General features: G+C 45.5%; 1 protein-coding gene across 2 annotated transcripts in view; it reads left to right on the top strand.

Moving 5' to 3' along the window:
- CCDC150 (coiled-coil domain containing 150) overlaps nt 1–20,652 on the top strand; it is a 343,163-nt gene that overhangs the window by 56,136 nt on the left and 266,375 nt on the right. For both annotated transcript variants that reach the window (XM_085635385.1, XM_085635384.1), the window contains exon 6: nt 17,366–17,482. In XM_085635385.1, the coding sequence (XP_085491511.1) occupies nt 17,366–17,482 (117 nt within the window). The remainder of the gene's footprint in view (nt 1–17,365; nt 17,483–20,652) is intronic.

Raw genomic sequence — 20,652 nt, 5'->3', positions numbered from 1 at the left:
CCATGAAATTTCTTCGTGCGTTCTAAAAAGTATGAGGCCATTTTTGTGGTACTCTTCTTGCACTTGACATTGCTCTTGGTTATGTCCCAGTGTGGAGACCTTGTGGACACTCAATTGTAGGGAGGTGCTTTGAGTGGTCCTTTTGCTTCCACCTCTGGCACTTTATTGTTAGCCTGAGTCCCATACTGTGTACCATGTTCCTTTTAATTAGCATAAGAAACCACAGGAGAACAAATTTGCTAACAATGGTTCTCTGGCAGTCTCCTAGTGCAATAGATCTGAGTGTGGAGTGAAAGTCTGCTGATTTTTGCTTAGAGTATAAATGTTGAAATGTGGTTAAAGCAGCATTAGCAAACATCATTTGAGGACCTGAACTGGGATCTGACTCCTGCAGAGACCAAACTCCCCTAAGGAGCACCTTGTGGCATGAGCTGCGCTGAGAGCTGGCACAGAAGGGAGAGAGGTGTTTAGCATGAGAAATAACATCTCCCGCACAGTTTGAGGTGTGTTTCTATCAATGCAAAAGAATGTAATGAATAAAATGGATTTATATACCTAGGGCATCCATGGAAGTAAAATGCATGTTTTGGGCCTTAGTACTTCTGAATATTTTTTGCAAGTTTGGGTACCATAGTGAAATAATACCACACCCAATAAGTAATTCAGTCTAGGGCAGGGTTCTCCAAATTCGGTCCTGAAAGGCCGGATCCATGCCAGATTTTTAAGATTATTACATTTATCTAAATGGGGATATGCTAAAAATCTGGCATGGATCCGACCCTCCATGGTCGACTTTGGAGAAGAACCCTGGTCTATGGAATCAGTATGTATTGGGTGGAATCTTACCATCCCACATAACGGGCCACTTGGAATGAAAGCCAATATCTCTTTGCTGAGCTTGATACTTAACTCTTAAGAGGTGGTGAGGGATGCAGGAACAACAATGTCAAACTGTTCTGAACCATGATGCAGCTGAAAGGCTGAAAAGGAATGAGGTAAAATGGTTTGCTTTGGCCCGCTCACTCAGTTAGACCAAATGCGGGAAGCACAAATCTGATTTCCGGTTTCCCAGGCGCGCGGACACACAACTTCACTTTCTGTCTCAAGTTTCTTTGGAAAGGGAGCTTCAATGTCAGTCATTGATTTTAAGAGCAGTGTTCAGCTGATTACAAGTGTTCAAGATACTTAGGAGAGCTAATAAGCATACAGAGTGTGCAGTCGTGTTCGCAGAAGTGAAATTACCGTATCATGCCCCTCATTTTAATCAGAATGGGCCCCCTCTTTTGCAGTCTGTGCCAGCCAGAGATGCTGTGTATTAATGTAAGGTGCACACCGTCTAGTCACCTTAAATAGACTATGGTTCTGCATCTCACATGCTGTGTTTCTTGTCCCCCTTATAGGATAAGCATTGGTGACCTATGTTTTTTGTTGATAAACAGGCTTACAGAATGCATCACTGACTCCTGAGGTAACTAGGGAAAGTGGGTGTGCTTGGGTAACACGAAAGCAGCTTTCTAGGTCAGGTAATCGGGTAAGGGAAGACCCCTCCTTCGTAAGATCAGATGGGGTCATGATGCCCCATTTTAGTTGTGCCTGTTTCCCAGACCAGATCAATAAGATTGTCTGGAGATGCCCAACACCCAGCACATATTGTCTGATGTCAAGGACAACAGGTTTTTGTTATTTTGTCCACTGGAATGTAGGTCCAAGCCCCTACAGCACAAATCCGTTGCCGGTAGTTTAGATCTGCGAAAGAGGATTGTCTGTCTCAAAGGCAAGTTTTGTATGCATACATGGAAGTTGTACAAAGTTGTCTTTATGATTTATTAAAGGAAAGCTTTTACTATCTGGGTGAGTGCTCCAAGGAAATGCATTGAGCTGTGAGTTCAACCTGCATTACTGAGATCGGGTCCGGTATAAAACCATGTGTGGGTAGGAAAATGTAGCAATTAAAAGCTATTTATAATGCTCCCCGATTATATGCTCAAATATGAAAGCAAGATTGGTAATTCTTTGCGCTCCAAATGAAATGTTCAAAAACAAATTGCACCTTGAAAAAAAGTTTTGGTAAACTATTGTGCAGCCTTTTACACCATGATTTGGCCAAGATCACACAGTGCAAGTCAACCGTGGAAGCTGTGACTGGAACCCAGAACTTCCTAGTGCCTAAGTCAGTAACGCGGCCCGATCAGGTGTCGGTGATTAATGCACTCCTGGCTACAATGGGTGATTTGTTTCCGAAAAGCCTTCCTGTCCCCTTAAATCGTAACCCCAGAGTGACATGGCCAACCTGGATTGTCCTGTTCCTTGTGCCAGGCTCCCACCTCTCAAGTTTCGGGGCGCTTTGATCTGGGTCCTGGCTCTCACGAGACGGCTGTCTGTCCATCATGATCACAGACCTGATCTGTGAGCACACAATGGCGGCCTCGGGGCAGTCTGCTGCTGAAGGCCTCCCTTTATTACACCTGTAACCAGAACCTGTGGGCTCATCCGTGCTCAATCGACAGCTGTACGGGGATAGAGGGACGTGCAGCTGCTTGAGTTTGACCTCTTACTGTAAAATGCTAAAATCTCCTAATTCATTTTCAGTCATCGATTTTTTTTTTTTTTGTAATTGTTTTTTTTCCCCTACATGTTTATCAGTGACTTGGGCAGTGGTAGTTGTAGCCTTTATTTTATTGTATTTATCTGTGATCCTAGTATCGGTGGAACTCTCCTGCCTTGGTATTTTCTTGTAACTTACTCAGTTCTGGAGCCTTTCTAACTTTGTATGAACCTTTGCACTACACAGTGACACAACCCTTCTCCCTGGGCATTTACTACTTGTGTTGCATACACTGATCAGTCTCTGCTGTCTGTGTGTTTACCTGTTTCCTGCAAATGAATGGATCTCTGCTTTTTGGGTATTTACCCGTGGTACGTAGACTGATGGATCGCTCCTGTCTGGGTGTCTACAGGTCTCCTATGCGTCAATGGGCCTGCGTGGTTAGGCTTTCCCTATGTTCTCTTAACTGATTGAGCTCGTGTGTTAGGGTACTTACCTGTGTCCCGTGCACTGATGAAGCGCTTTTCTCTGGGTATTTACTTGTGTTCCGTGCACTGATTGAGCTTCCCTGTCTGGGTATTTACCTGTGTTCCTTGTACTCGCGTCTCTCTGCTGTCTCAGTAGTTAACCGTGTCCCGTGTGCTGACGTATTTCTACTATGTGGTTATGTAACAGTGCGATGTATCTTTGCTGTCTGGATATTTACCCGTGATCCATATACTGATGTCTCGCTGCTACCTCAGTGCGTACCCATGCCCTGCGCCCTGATGTAGCTCTAGTATCTGGTTTTGTACTGGTGTGGTGGGTCTCTGCTGTCTGGGTATTTACCCGTGTTCCATATACTGATGTCTCTCTGCTGCCTCAGAGTTTAGCTGTGCCCTGCGCACTGATGTATCTCTACCGTCTGGTTTTGTACCGGTGCAATGTATCTCTGCTTTTGGGTATTTACCCATGTTTCATATACTGATGTCTCTCTGCTACCTCAGTGTTTACCTGTGCCGTGTGCACTGATGTAGCTCTAGTATTTGGTTATGTACCAGTGCCATGGGTCTCTGCTGTTTGGGTATTTACCCGTGTTCCACATACTGATGTTTCTCTGCTGTCCTATTCTGATGTCTTTCTGCTGCCTCAGTATTTACCAGCGCCCTGTGCACTAATGTATCTCTACTATATTGTTCTGTACCAATGCGATGTATCTCTGCTGTCTGGGTATTTACCTGTGTTCCTTGTACTGACGTCTCTCTGCTGCCTCCGTATTTAACCGTGTCCCGTATGCTGATGTATCTTTAATATCTGTTTTTTACCAGTGCTGTGAATGTCTGCTGCCTCAGTATTTACCTGTGTTCCGTGCACTGATGTATCTCTACTATCTGGTTTTGTACCGGTGCGGTGGTTCTCTGCTGTCTGGGTATTTAACCGTGTTCCATATTCTGATGTCTCTCTGCTGCCTCCGTGTTTACCTGTGCCCCGCGCACTGATGTAGCTCTAGTATCTAATTATGTACCAGTGCCATAGGTCTCTGCTGTTTGGTTGTTTACCTGTGTTTCATATACTGATGTCTCTCTGCTGTCATATTCTGATGTCTTTCTGCTGCCTCGGTATTTACAAGTGCGCTGTGCACTAATGTATCTCTACTATATGGTTATGTACCAGTGCGATGTATCTCTGCTGTCTGGGTATTTACCTGTGTTCCTTGTACTGTCGTCTCTCTGCTGCCTCTGTATGTAACCGTGTACCGCATGCTGCTGGATCTCTAATATCTGGGTTTGTATCGGTGCTGTGAATGCCTGCTGCCTCAGTATTTACCCGTGTTCCGTGCACTGATCTATCTCTACTATCTGGTTTTGTACCGGTGCAGTGGATCTCTGCTGTCTGGTGATTAACAAACCCCTGATTGATTGCTGTAGCGCTAGTATCTGGTAATGTACCAGTGTGATGGACCTCTGCTGTCTGGGTATTTACCCTCGTTCCATATTCTGTCTCTGCTGCCTCAGTGTTTACCTGTGTACCCGCGCACTGATGTAGCCCTAGTATCCGGTTTTGTACCGGTGCGGTGGGTCTCTGCTGTCTAGGTAATTACCCGTGTTCCATATTCTGATGTCTCTCTACTGCTTCAGTGTTTACCCGTGCCCTGCGCACTGATGTATCTCTACCATCTGGTTTTGTACCAGTGCAATGGATTTCTGCTGTCTGGTTATTTACCTGTGTTCCATATACTGATGATGTCTCTCTGCTGCCTCAGTGTTTACCTGTGCCCCGCGCACTGATGTATCTCTACCATCTGGTTTTGTACCAGTGCAATGGATTTCTGCTGTCTGGTTATTTACCTGTGTTCCATATACTGATGATGTCTCTCTGCTGCCTCAGTGTTTACCTGTGCCCCGCGCACTGATGTATCTCTACCATCTGGTTTTGTACCAGTGCAATGGATTTCTGCTGTCTGGTTATTTACCTGTGTTCCATATACTGATGATGTCTCTCTGCTGCCTCAGTATTTACCCGTGCCCCGTGCACTGATGTATCTCTACCATCTGGTTTTGTACCGGTGCAATGGATCTCTGCTGTGTCGGTATTTACCCGTGTTCCATACACTGATGTCTCTCTGCTGCATCAGTGTTTACCTGTTCCCAGCGCACTGATGTAGCTCTAGTATCTAGTTATGTACCAGTGCCATGGGTCTCTGCTGTTTGGGTATTTACCTGTGTTCCATATACTGATGTCTCTCTGCTGTCATATTCTGATGTCTTTCTGCTGCCTCAGTATTTACCAGTGCCCTGTGCACAAATGTATCTCTACTATATGGTTATGTACCAGTGCGATGTAACTCTGCTGTCTGGGTATTTACCTGTGTTCCTTGTACTGACGTCTCTCTGCTGCCTCAGTATTTAACCGTGTCCCACATGCTGATGTATCTCTACTATCTGGTTTTGTACTGGTGCTGTGAATGTCTGCTGCCTCAGTATTTACCCGTGTTCCGTGCACTGATGTATCTCTACTATCTGGTTTTGTACCGGTGCAGTGGATCTCTGCTGTCTGGTGATTAACAAACCCTTGATTGATTGATTGATGTAGCGCTAGTATCTGGTAATGTACCAGTATGATGGATCTCTGCTGTCTGGGTATTTACCCGTTCCATATTCTGATGTCTCTCTGCTGCCTCAGTATTTACCCGTGCCCCGCGCACTGATGTATCTCTACCATCTGGTTTTGTACCAGTGCAATGGATCTCTGCTGTCTGGGTATTTTGGTCGTGTTCCATATACTGATGATGTCTCTCTGCTGCCTCAAGGTTTACCTGTGCTCCGCACACTGATGTAGCCCTAGTATCTGGTTATGTACCAGTGTGATGGGTCTCTGCTGTCTGGGTATTTACCTGTGTTCCATATACTGATGTTTCTCTGCTGTCATATTCTGATGTCTTTCTGCTGCCTCAGTATTTACCAGTGCCCTGTGCACTAATGTATCTCTACTATATGGTTATGTACCAGTGCGAAGTATCTCTGCTGTCTGGGTATTTACCTGTGTTCCTTGTACTGACGTCTCTCTGCTGCCACAGAAGGTGGTCATATAGAGCATGTAGACACCCTAAGGTAGGTAGCCAATTGGATACTACATTTAACGCCCCTAAATTGAGTATTTAGGGGGCACATGCTGACCTAGAACCTCAGATCCGACGGACCTAAAGGAGAAAGGACAAAGAAAAGCTGCTGAACCCAAGAACTGAGACCCTGTCATTGAGATTTTGCGCAAACCCTTGCCTGCTGCTTCAGAATTAGACAATCGAGGTGAACTTTCTCATCCTGCTGCTGTGTGACCCCTAAGAACTCCAGAGGACCACCAGCCTTTGCCAATTACCAAGAACTCCCGTGGAGTAGTGGAGTTACTACCCCGCAGTCCGCAGGCACCGAATACTGCAGAGTCCGGTCCACCGACTTGCAGCTCACCAGCCCAACCAACACCGCAACCAACCAGGGAGAGGTACTTATGCTCTGGAAGATCAGGTCTGTCTTCCCCCCTTGAGTGTGGAGGCACCAGGACCGACACGAAGCCAAGCAATACCGATCACAGGGGTACAGGGCGCTCTGCAACCAAGAATAACACAGAAGAGCCCAGTCAGGACTTCAACTGTACTAGAACCCATCATCCGCAGAGGGCTATCATGACCCCTGAGACCCACCTCGTGAGTGGCCCAGCAGTCCTGAATTCGTCTCTGCCAGGTATTGGCCCCCGAACTCAAGGAGCACCTGCATGCACAGGAGCAGGCCAACCTACCTGCTCTGCACCCAGCCCCCCCGGCCTGTGTAACGACTAACTGGCTGTGCTCCCTTGCCCCCAAAGCCCTTGCGACCCCAGACCCGATTTGAGAGCCAAGTCCCCTTGTGCAATCTGGTTTTAGAGAGCCCCCCTTCCCCGTAGCGTGCCAGCTACCAACAACACCAGCACCCTGCTCCCGACAGAATTCAGGACGCACCCGACGACCTGTTGGTAGAACCATGAACCTTGACTCCCTGCTACCCAACACCCAGAAGGTGGAACCCTACAACTGTCTGTGCTGTGTGATTTACTTACCTGTTTTTTCTCCCATAGAACTATATGGTGCGTAATTGCACACAACTTTTTAACTATTTGCTCCCTTTGGAAAACGCATAAGAAATACAGAAATTACCTTTAAACATAGTTTGCGATTTGAAAATATATATAAAAAGAATTGTTATTTTTCTAACTTGGTCTCAGATGTATTCTTGAGTGTGGGTCTCATTCATTGCCCCTGTGAGTACAACAAATTCTTAGCATTACCCTCTAATAAGCCTGACTGCTCGCCCACACTACCACTAATAGAGCGTCTGTATTATCGACTTTTGCCTCTGTCAGCCAATTGGGGACTCACTGGACTCGCTACACAGTTTACTTCTTATTAGTGCACTATATAGAGAAACAGCTTCCTACAGGTTCTGAACACGTCTGATACTCCGTTATGGAAAAGGCTTTTAACATTTGTAGCTTCACAACACTGCCCAGCTCTATTTTCCCCAACTGGTAAATCACCCGCTAGCCTCTCCCGCTCTAAAACAAATGGATTTGTAAACAAACCAGTTCTCGTAGAAGCGTGTACATAGAAATAAGTGACTCCATCAGATCAAAGGTATCCAATGTTTATATAGATCGTAGGTTGACATAATTGTTAACATATAGGATTATAATTGTATTTATATAGCAAAAGTATTTGAAGCGCTATAGGACCATTCTGTGGCAACTTGTAGAACTTTCCATACCACACAATGCCACTCCATGCCACACAATTCTACTCCACACAATTCTACTCCACTCCACACAATCCCACTCTACTCAATGCAACACAATCCCATTCCACGCCACACAATTCCACTCCATGCCACATAATCCCACTCCACTCCGTTCCACTCCACATAACACAATTCCACTCCACACAATCACTCCATGCCACACAATTCCATTTTACTCCAAGCTACACAATTCTACATCACTCCATACAATTCTACTCCGCGCTTTACAGTTCTACTCCATGTAGCACAAAATTTCACTACACTACACACAGTTCCAATCCACTCCACTCAGTTCCCCTAAACAGAATTCCACGCCACACAATTGCACTCCATGCCACACAATTCCACTTCTCTACACTCTTCACAATGCCACTCCAAACAGTGCTATGCCACACAATGCCTTTCTACGCCCACACCACAAAATGCCATTCCATATCACACAGTGCCACTCCTCTAGATGCCACACCAGACCACTCCACAGAAGGCCACACCACTCTGCTCCGTGTCACTTCTCTCTGCTCAGTGTCATGCCAACTCACTCAATTTTAATTGTATTTATAGCTCTTAAAGTGCTTTGTGGTGTGTCACTTCAATCAATGCAATTCCACACAGTGCCACTCCACTGCATTCCACATCACACAATGTCACTCCAGGCCATAGCTCCACTCCATGCCACAGAATACCAGTCCACACTATGCCACACAATTCCATTCCACTCCACACATTTTCATGCCACACAATTCCAGTCCACTCCAGAGAATTCCAGTCCACTCCACACAGATCAATGCCACTCAATTCCGCACCACACCAATCCACACAATTCCACTCCATGCCACATCACTCCACACAATTCCACACAAATCCACACCATGCCACACAATGCCTTTCCACTCAAGGCCTCTCTGTTCTGCTCAATGCCACTTCACTCTGCTCAGTGCCACTCGACTCACTTGTTTTTGTATTTATATAGTGCTTACTACCCTTGATTAGGATTTGAAGCACTTTGCAACATGCCCCTCCACTCAATGCCCTTTAACTCAATGCCACTCCATTTAATGCCACTCCACGCTACACATTGCCACCCCATGCCACACAACACCACCCCACACCACGCCACTGCAGTCCACACCACACAGTGTCACTCCACTCCATGCCACATAATGCCACTCCACCTCATGCCACATAATGCCACTCCACCTCATGCCACACAATTCCATTCCACTTCACACATTTTCCCACCACACATTTCTATGCCACACATACAATTCCATGCCACACAATGCCACGCCCCACAATTCCACTCCCCGCCAAACTATTCCACTCACTCCACAAAATTCCACTCCACACCACACAATCCCATGCGACACAATTCCTCTCCACGCCACACATTTCCACTCCACTCCACACATTTCCGCTCCACTCCACACAGTTCTTCTCCACTCCACACAGTTTTTCTCCACTACACACAGTTGCTCTCAACTCCACACAATTCCACAACACACAATCCTACGCCACACAGTTCTGCTCCACTCCATGTCACACAATTCCACTCCACTTCACACAAATCCACTCCACACCACACCGTGCGAATCCACACCACACACTGCCACTCTACTCCACACAATCCCATTCCATGCCACACAATGCCTTTAAACTCCACTCCGTGCCATTCCACTCAATGCCATTCCACCATACGCCATTCCACCATACGCCATTCCACCAGACGCCATTCCACCAGACGCTACTCCAGCAAAGCCAATAGATCTCCCATAGACAAGACTGTGCCAATGCGTGTTTTTAGCTGACGTTGAGTTTTATACAGTGCTATCGTTGTAGCTGTTGCCATTAAGAATGTACCAACCCGTGTTTGTTTAATAAGCTGCTGTTCCAGTTTCTCAATTGGAAGAGTCTTGGCAGGTATCTGCCCCCTTGGTATCTGGACACCTCTGCCTCGTGCTATCACATACCTGCAGTGCTGACTTTTGTTGCCCCTGTATACATGCAGATTAAGGTTATTTGCACGTGTTTTCTTTCAGCAACAATAAGCTGTAGTTCACACTGCTTTGGTGTAGCTGGAAGGCCTGGGTCATTCGCCTGTGCATCTAGTTCTATTTTCCAGCGTTTCGTGCTGTGGTGTCTCCACGGTCCAGCCCTCTGGGGTGTCTCCTCGCTCAGATGAAGCTACATGTCTGGGCTATTTACATGTCGTGGTTCATTAATAAGCTGGACATTGGTTTTATGTTACATGAGGGAATGTAGCTGCAGGCCTAGTATCTGGGTACATGTTCTTGTACTTTGTGTTGTGTTGTTGTCTTCTGTTCTCACGCCTTTACCTGTGTCTCGTTTAATTGATATGCTGCAGTTCCCCTCGCACTGCTTATCTGCCTGGGTTTTATGTAAATATGTCGCTGCAGTTTTCGGTTCCTAGCTATGCCAGCATACTCTGCACAGTTATTTACTGTTATTTTTAAATAGCATTAATAAAGCACACAATCTAACTTTAACATGGTATTGCAGGTCCTTTCTTTAGGGTCACGTTTATAGGAAAAACAAGGGAACCCCAGTATTCGAACCTGGGGTGACTATTTATGTTATGAGAGAACAATGGTCCCTAAAGGGCCAGTGTGGCCCAAGGTAAACAAGAACATTTGCATTAGCGATGATGTTAATCCATATGCCTATTTTAAGTAGGATTATAAGGTAATTTATACCATGTGGAGCAATAAAGGATCGTTATTTGACAGGGACACGGAAGATTAGCGTACAGTATTTAATGTATTATTTTCAACAATCTTAAGAATATAGTTCAGCACTTGAACTATATTCTTAAGATTGTTGAAAATAATAAATTAAATATTGTACGCTATTCTTCTATTTCTTTAGGGCCATTCATTTATTCATGCATTTTTTGTTTAGACATTGTGTAGCTTCCATACCTTCTAAACATATCCTCTGTATTGGCAAACACACGTAGGGAGGGGGCGCAGAGAGAGTTCATATCACGTGTTATTTTAAGTTTGATATTTTGGATTGCAATTTTCTATTATGAATAGGAGAAAAATCGTGTTGCTGTCATTTCAGGATGCTGGGCGATGAATTGGGGTGGAGAGTTGTGGAGAATGCACAGGTGTGTGTGGGTGGCATGGTTCCACAGTTTTGTGGTGAAAAGTACATTTCTCGTAAATCGAAGGGGTGAGAAGCACCTGTGAATTTTTTATAGGATATGGAGGAGAATTGTGATTCAGGGGTATCTATCTATCTATCTATCTATCTATCTATCTATCTATCTATCTATCTATCTATCTATCTATCTATCTATCTATCTATCTATCTATCTATCTATCTATCTATCTATCTATCTATCTATCCTTTGCAGACAGAGGGGTTGTGTTCTCCTTCCTTAAGTTCCCCAGGCTGGACTGCTCCTACAGTTGTTGTCTAGTTTTTAGGTCTCGCCTGAGACAGCGCTTTAGCGCTGCTCTGGCGAGACTTATAGTAAGCGAGTTTTGGAAGTGCAAACAGTGGCTTTTCAGGCCTCCAACTACAGTGCATGTGCCCCGAGCGCGCGCACCATTTGGCAGCCTGAAAAGCACTGCCTGATCACTTGCTTTGATGTCCTCAGTGAGCCGCGCGGCCACTGAGGACATCAAAGTGCACACCATTTGCCACCCCCTTTTTTTTCCCTTTGATCCCTATCTTTCCCTTCCCCTTCCTCAATCTCACCCTCTCCCTGCCTTTTACAACTGCGGCCCGCACCACTGCACCCGCCCCCACTCCCCCCTCCCACTCCCTCCTCGTCAGCTTCAGTGCGCTCTTGTTCTCTGTCTCCCAAACATCATCCAGCAACAATGCCATGGCTGGTTTCACTTTCTTTCTTGGACCCTTCCCCGGTTCCCTCTTAAATCCTACCCCAGCATCCTCCCTTTCAAGCCAGTTGTCACATAACATTTATTTTTCCAGTAATTTTCACTATATTGAGAAATGCGGTGGGTGGAGTTCACAGTGTGGGGGAAGGGCTTTAACCTCGTGCTGGATTCCGCACTGGAGTGCTCCGGCGCACGTCACATACACAACACCGAATCAGTGGAGGCGCTGAGAGATCTTATGGAGTCTTATGGGTGACAGGGCGTGTGGCAACACGAGACTCTCAGAGATTGGCATCACGGATGAGTAAGGTTGTGCGCCATCCCTGGACTCATGGAGTTGTGCTGAGTGTCGTCAGGTCGGGTCCGCGCAGCTGGCGTCCCTCTCAGTCTGATAGTGAGAGTACGCTGCTGCCTGCACAGGATGGGGCAATTTAATAATATTAACCCGGCCGCGGCGCATGGTTGGACCGGTGGGAGTCTGGCACAGCATCGACCTCACCTCCCGGACAGTGACTCTCTCAGGGTCAGTCAGTAGGTCCGAAAGCATAATGGCCGCACGGCATCATGAGAGGCTCCGTATCGGGCGCTGCGGGGAGACTGCACGACGCAGTGCTGCACAGCTGTGCGCCCGCGACCACCTACTCCGTGCAGCTCAGTCACGGTGCGCCGCGGCCGCTGGACCGCCCGGCGCTCAGAGAGACAGTGCCTCCTGCCTGACTGGAGTAAAGTTCACAATAACAATCAGCAAGTAAGTACTTTCTGGTCAGTCTGCCACAGTACTGACTTTACAGTACTGTTACCTTAATGTCACACAGCACCACACGCACTGCTGATTTGATCATGCCGCTGCCCTGCGACCGGACCTGGTCACAGACGAGAGGTTGCACTGACTGTCATCATGGAGAGGCTACTGCGTGGCTCACTGATGTATTGATAGTTTTTATACTTTACAGCCTGTCGCTCTGCTCACTGTAGTGCCGCGGCGGGCTAGGCTCCATTCAGCAGACTGTTGATTTAAAGCACTGACTAAACTTTAAATATAATTTCGGGCCCTGACAGAGGGGCCTCCAGTCCATGCGCGATTTGTCAGTGCTACTCTGCTGTGCAGGAAACCACACTCACACTGGCACCAGGCAGGGGTATTTTTAAGTCCTGCTGTGCCCCCCTGCTGCCTGAGCCTCACCAGCCCTGGCCCCAGGTAGAGATTTCCATCGTCTGGGCGGGCCTCTGATGTAACGCATTCTTCACCTGCCCTGGCTCCATGTGTGACCTATAGGTGGGCCGGCGGCGGTACGGGAGCGAAGCACTACCATGCACAGTTTCAAACCGCATAATGGAGGCTGCCTCAGTTGATAGCCTGCACTGGAGTCGGCGCCTGTATTTGTAAGAGTGATCACTATCTATAGTGAGCTGTGCGTAGTCATCAACCACGGGCGGCAGCATGAGCACTTTAATAACATTTATACATTTTATTTCAAGGTGGTATGTCGTGATTATATTACAAGTGGTGGCGTAGGTGGCTGAATCAACTTACAAGCATTCATGCTGTGGTGCCTCCCTGATGGTATATGCTGGCGGGGATTGAGCCACAGGCCAGCAGTGTTGCACGTGCGCTAAAGAGAAGGCAGCCGGATAACATATACCTACTCTGCTCCCTGGTTCGCAGCTCTCTGCAGGCCTCGCTGTTTGCTAACACCTGCCTGCAGTGCTTCACTGACTATGTAAGTTAGTTGCTAAGTGCGGTAGAAGTGGTAGGAGGATTACCCTAACCAGCCCTCTCAACAACTCTAGAAAAGGCTTCTGCTAGACCCCATCCTCCCAGACAGAAGAAAGTTGGCTGCACTGTAGAGCCTAGGAGACCGCGCAGCCCAGGCCAGTGTGAGGATGCGACCAGCAAGTTTCAGTTGCGTCTGTTAACAAACATAACTCAATTATCCTGCACTGCACGTCAAGTCGGCGGATGTAAAAAGTGCATTACCATGAAGCCAGAAGATCAAATGGACAGTTATATCTGAATGTGCAAGTAAACAATACAGCACAATCAGAAAAATGAAATTTCAAATTATAAAATAACAATCCAACTGTAGAAACGTGGAGTTAAAAGTTTAATCTTCTCGCCACGTAAAAAAGTTAATTAGATTTCACATCGGGTAAGACAGATCTACAAAGGCAAGCTAATAGTGCTGTAAACCTACTGTATTTTCTTTCACGCTGTGCGGATTGTCAACATACGTGGTCATAATAGGCACTTTAAAGATGGTGGACGAAGAGCCATACCCTTGTAGTACTGAATCAACACAAGGGATCTCATTTTGAATAAATCGCACTAAACACTGTGAAGGCTTACGCCAAGTTTTTCAAAGATTTGTAAACAGGGCAGAGGAGAATCTGTACAGGGAACACTTTGGGCATGCACTCCCTGCCTCCTAGGCAACAACTCATCTCAGACGTCATCCGGTGGGATATATAGTTTTCCTGTATACAAGTGCTTTAACACGTCATCGTGCTTTCAGAGGCGTGATATACTGAGGGCACTCATGGTCACAAAAACACTGACTGATAAGACCTTACAAAAGTGCATATTGTGAAAGCTGGCCTATAACTTGTTACCTCATCTCGTCAACCAAGATTATCCCAGTTTCTCGTATAGTCCATGGGCCTAATTCGCCCTCCCTGTCAAATCATTATTTTTTGTATGCAATTTTATATAATGCAAACACAACCCAAAGGGGTTCTAGGGCTTTACATGAGCACTGGCTACATTACACAAGGTCATATTAGTCTCTTTTATACACTGAATTGTGCAGGATCACAGAATGTTAAGCCAATGCTGCTGAGACTCAAACATGGTTCACCAGTTTCAAAGTTGGTAACTCTGGCCCTAGCGCATTCCAAGTCAACAGCAATTTAAAGCCTGAAAAGATCACTGGATGCAGACTGCGCCTCGCTCTTCGCTGGCTTATGAAGACAGCAAACATTCAACCCCACATAAATCAACACAGCGCTACACGATTAAGTGGCACGCAATGTCACAACACACAAATGCACACCACAAAATTCAACTTTTGACCTTCGCATAATTTCACACAACACAAATCAACACAATTCAACTCCACATCATTCGACATGCCACATAAATACCATCCATCAAATTCAACTCCACACATTTCCACTCTGCTCCATGCCACATAATTCCACTTCACATAACACCACTCCATGCAAAATAATTCCATTACACTCCACGCAACACAATTCAACTCCAGATAATTCCCCTCCACATAATTACACTTCAGCCTACATACTTACACTTCACACCACATAATTACACTCCACATATATCCACTCAGCTCCAAAACACATAATTACACTCAACAAAATTCAACTCCAGCATGCCCTGTATTTACACTCCACATAATTCCACACCATACCACACAATTGCACACAATGCCACGCCACACAATTCAATGCAGCACAATTCCATACCACATAGAATAATAACACTCTACTCCATACCACACAATTACACTCCACATAAATCTACTCCATGCCACATAGCAACACTCCACATAAATACACTCCACACCATGCCACATGATTTCGCTCAACATAATTTCACTCAATGCCACACAATTCCACATAACACAATTCAACTCCACACAATTCCATTCCACAACACTAAATTCTACTCCACAACACATAATTTAACTAGATACTACATACATCCAATCCACACCACAGAATCCACATCATGCCACATAATTCTACATCATACTACATAATTCCACTCAATACATGCCACTTTACGACACACAATACCAGTAGATATAAGCCCACTAAACTTAATACTGCATAATTATTATCCACATAATTCTATAGCACACCATACCACATAAATCCACCTCACATAACTCCACTCAATGCCACACAATTCCAAAACAAACAATGCCACTCCAACCCACATCATTTCACACCACATAATTGCAATCCACACAATATAACTCAACATCATGCCACATAATTCAACTTCACTACATACCACTCCACGCCAAACAATGCCACTCCACGTAAATCCACATCATGCAAAATATTTACGCTCCATATAATTCCACTCCACACCTTGCCACATATTTACACTGCACATATTTCATCACCACCCCACATACATCCACTCTACTTAATAAAACATGGCTAAAGACATTGACAATGCCAATTGCTCTCAGAGTGCTGTCTACATTATTTAATGTATGCAATAAAAGTCTAGCAAATAAAAAATTATCACTCTATAATAAACACATATGGTATGGTGCTGTGTTCTTTTGTTCACTGTTTAGCAAAAGTTGATTATTCGGAGGCAGTGAGTTGCAGTTATCAAAAAGTGGTCTCAAACACTGCCAAACTGCTGTTCTTTGGGGGAGTATTTCACGTACTGGTATCAGCAAAGCATCCTACAATGTCATAGTTTACTATTTAAGTGTGGTAGCAGATAACGTTGATTATTATTTCAATTGGAAAATTTAAAACAAATGTACTGTTATCAAAGATGAATCATTAACATACTTTTAACTCCCAGAACATAAACGTCCATGCCTTTCTCCCAGTAAAACTCTGTTTTATTACTTTGGTGATTTGAGGATCACTTATGGCATACTGCAATGCAATTTGGTCCCACACACCGCAAATTAACTCCAGAAACTAATCCACATATTTAAATACATAACACACTATCTCATTCTATATAATTCCACTACAGTTCATACCATTTAATTTCTATCCACATAATGCAACAGCACACCAGGCAACATGTTTTCACTACACAACTCCACAACAAACAATTTAAATACAACCCATCTCTACATTACACTTCAAAAAACCTTATCTTTCCCACACAAACACACTGCCCCTCTCATTCCCTCCCTCTACCACTAACACCCCTCATCTCACAATTCCACTGCCCTTTCACATCCCTCCCTCAAACTACCTATGTCCTATCTAAACTGCCTGCTCACACATGCTCCCTTCATATACATCATCATACTGAGTACAGGTCCACTTCTCACCCGCCCTTAGTGCCCCTCCCCATATTATCTCTATCTCTATCTCTATCTCTCTCACTCCTCTCTCGCACGCACGAATCCAGCAATTCTCATATTCGTTCACTTCAAGTCTTTCAGCACAGTTTCTTTACCATAACTTTGTTTTAAATCCAAACCACAAACACACACTCTCCTCCTCTTCTTTGTGCATCTATAACCTTCTCTCTCCTTCATTCTTGCTTTCTCACACACTCTTTCTACTACTCTATCTAGTTTATTACGCTGTGTGCTTTTATCATTGGCTGCTCACGGGGAAGGGTGGGGGCACTGGGTCACGTCGGTGGTGGAAAAATAACAGTAAAAAAACAAGCATTTGCAATACAATAGGTCTCGCATTACTGAATGTTTGAGCTATTGGTGTTGCATTATTATTAGCAATGTCAATAGCTCAAACTTTAATAATGCGAGACCTATTGCATTGCAAATGCTTGTTTCCCTACCTGTTTCTTTGCTGTGATTTACTGATGTGTTAGCATGTCCCCGTTTCAGACCTGCCCCTGGTTTCCCCCGGGCCCCCTCTTTGTTCTTTATGGATCTAACGAGCGCTTTGGTGTCCAGTTGCAGGAGCTGCTGTCCCAGGAGACGAGCCTGCGGAGGTCGCTGGAGGAGTCCCAGGCCGTGATGCTGCAGAGAGTCCAGGACCTGGAGAAGGCGGTGGAGGCCGAGCGGAAAGAGGTGAGTGAAGCCGGGCACCGACCCTTAGTTACACATGGGCTTTTGCAAGGGCTGCCGGTGTGGGCACAGAGGGTGGGTGACCCTGCTACCTTCCCTCTGTGTGCCTCGTCTTCGGTGCCCGGCAGCACACCGAGGGCTGCAGCCGTCGCCTCCCCATCCCGCCCTCACCTGTCTCCGCCGCCCTCACGCCTGTCCCCTCCCGGCCTTTTATGGCCGCCACCCAGCAGATGCCATGAAATGGCTTTAGACGGGTCTGCGGATGACACTATTGTTCTTATCTCAAGCACGTGGTGAAACTCTAGCTTTTTTGTCAGTTAGTTCGACATTTAATCTCGGTGATTCCTCGTCTCTCTTTTGGTGCACGTCACGTGCCCTAAACTCCCTTTTAGTTTCTCGTCGCTTTTCCCTCTTTCCAGGTTCGCTTAATTTTTTTCCTCCCACCGTGTTCTCTTTTATATTTCCCTTTCCTGCAGCGCCCTCTAACATTCTCCCTCCACCCCATCACCCCGGACCATTCCTTGTAGTCACCCTGCACTTTGTGCCCTCATCAATCGTTATCTCTGCCACCGTCTTCACGTTTGGCTTACTCCTTCCCTCCACCCTTCACGTGACAGCCCTCGCTCCTTAACGTTCCACCCTTTATCGATTCACCCTACTATCTTACCCCATTCTTTTTTTTGTGTGGATGTTTTATACAAGTTAAAATAATGCCCCGAAGGCATCAGAACGCCTCACTTTTTACTTATAACGCAGTATAAGAGATGCAAATGAACTATTTCCATATATAGTTAAACATGAGTGAATTCCTGAGATAGAGGCCGCTTGCAGCGCCATTATATTGCCAACTTCTTGGAGGTGGGCGAGCCCCACTTAAAGCTCGAGCCAGATCCTGGGCTCTGGCGCATGTCAAAGCTCTCTTGGAACCTCGAGCCCAAAACGAGCCGAGCTGTCATGTGATTTCTGCTTACTGCTCCAGCTCTACCCTCCTGCACACATTTAACAAGCATTTGCAATGCAATAGGTCTCGCATCTACGAGAGTTTGAGTCATTGCCATTGTAAATTACCCTGACTTTTATTTATGTGTTGTTTTTAAAAACAGATACATACTACATTACTACCAAACAAAAAACGGTTCAAAGCCGGAGGGTCCTAGGGACATTTTTAAGACCACACAGGATTTAATCCCCAACACTTAATCACTGAACAGTACGAAATCCTTGGGTCTATTACAAAAATCGGAGAGTGTGGTGAACCACTACTAGAAGTTTGTAAACAAAAACATGAACAATACAGAACCAATGACTATACGCCACAGAACTAGCTGTGGACACTTCCCTTTTCAGGACGAAATCCCTCACTCACCAGAGGTGACATGCTTCATTTTATGGGATTCTCCTCCAAGAGGAAAACTAGTTCCTCTGGGGGCTACAACCCCCTCTCTGAGAGGGAGGCGCTCAGGGGTGTTTTGTTTTGAATAGCTGGTAGGGTAGTCTAAATCCACATATGAAGAGACAGCTCTGTGAATGAGGGCGCAGCGCAAAAAAACAAAAAGTGTGAGGATAGTGAGGTTAAAACTAGCTAAAGAGTGTAAAAAAGATACTTTATTTAGATACGCCCCTTGCCCGGATTAAAAAGCAGTGCACCAGCGGTATGGATTTAAACCGCGACGGTGAGATAGAAAGCAATGGTCAACATGTTTCAGCCATAAACCTATATGTAGGCGAGGCTTTCGTCAGGACCTATGATGCTGCTGCTAGATCAGTGTAAGTGATACAACAAAAAAGGATACAAGGACAGAAACTGTTCTTAATCTGTCTGTTCCATAGGGAAGAGTTACCCGCCACTGCTGGGTAAGCAACCACACCTCTACCTGGCGACAGCTCAGGAAAGGAGCACCGCTCTCTCCGTCGGTACGCCGGCACGGATTGAGCCTGTCACCGTCGAGGTTTAAATCCATACCGCTGGTGCGCTGTTTTTTAATCCTGGCAAGGGGCGTATCTAAATAAATATCTTTTTTACGCACTTTAGCTAGTTTTAACCTCACTATCCTCACACTTTTTGTTTCTTTGCGCTGCGCCCTCATTCACACAGCTGTCTCTTCATATGTGGATTTAGAATATCCCAGCAGCTATTCAAAACATCCCTGAGCTCCTCCCTCTCAGAGAGGGGGGTTGTAGCCCCCAAAGGAACTAGCTTTTTCCTCTGGGAGGAGAATCCCATATGATGAAGCATGTCACCTCTGGTGAGTGAGGGATTTCGTCCTGAAAAGGCTAGTTCTGTGGCGTATAGTCATTGGGTCTGTATTGTTCATGTTTTTGTTTACAAACTATCTAGTAGTGGTTCGCCACACTCTCTGATTTTTGTAATAGACCCAAGGATTTCGTTCTGTTTAGTACATAAAAAGCATTGTCATTTACAATGCCAATTGCTTAAACTCTCGCAAATGCAAGACCTATTGTTTGTTCTATAACATTTTTTAAAAAGCCTTAGGAGAGAGCGTGCCCTGTGACAAAGCTATTTGAGAAAATAGTGCTCTGAGGCTGTAATTAAAGCTTACCGAGCAACAACACACATAACAGGGGGGTGTCTCCATGGGAGGTTACAAAATGAGACAAGGCGATACTAAGGAGGGACTACTAAGTCCATTGACCAATGAACAGCCACAGTTTACAGTGGACAATGACACAAGCCAATGAAAAATATGGGTGGAGAGTGGGTGGAGCATCAAGTCCCTACCTGAATACAGCATGCCTCGCAGAGCAGCGCATGCGCTGCCCACCCTCGACCTAAAAACGAAGCATTAACCTTTGAAGTCAAAAGGACAAACAAATAGATAGCTGTGTAGTAGCTGCTTTGTACAAACTGATACCAGAAAACCGGTGATTAATCCTGGCTTCCCCGCTTAACCAAACCGTGTTAAATATTTTATTTCACCTATCCTCCTTTTGTCTTCATTTACCTTTCAATGACTCTATAGTGTGACTTACTCATGTCAATGCTGCTGCATGTTAAAGAAATGCACGGTTTTTAATTTTGAAGAAACTAACTTATTTCACATGATGTTTGTTGCATGGTTTACAAGGCACACATTTCCAGGGTTTGGCTTGTACAACATGTGGTGTAAGCGTAACTAGCATGGGTGGAAAGTTTTGTGATTTGGCCATATGAA

Source organism: Triturus cristatus, chromosome 11, assembly GCF_964204655.1.
Source record: "Triturus cristatus chromosome 11, aTriCri1.1, whole genome shotgun sequence".
Lineage (NCBI taxonomy): Eukaryota > Metazoa > Chordata > Amphibia > Caudata > Salamandridae > Triturus > Triturus cristatus.
Note: the sequence above shows the minus strand (reverse complement) of the source record. Positions and strands in the feature narration are given on the sequence as shown.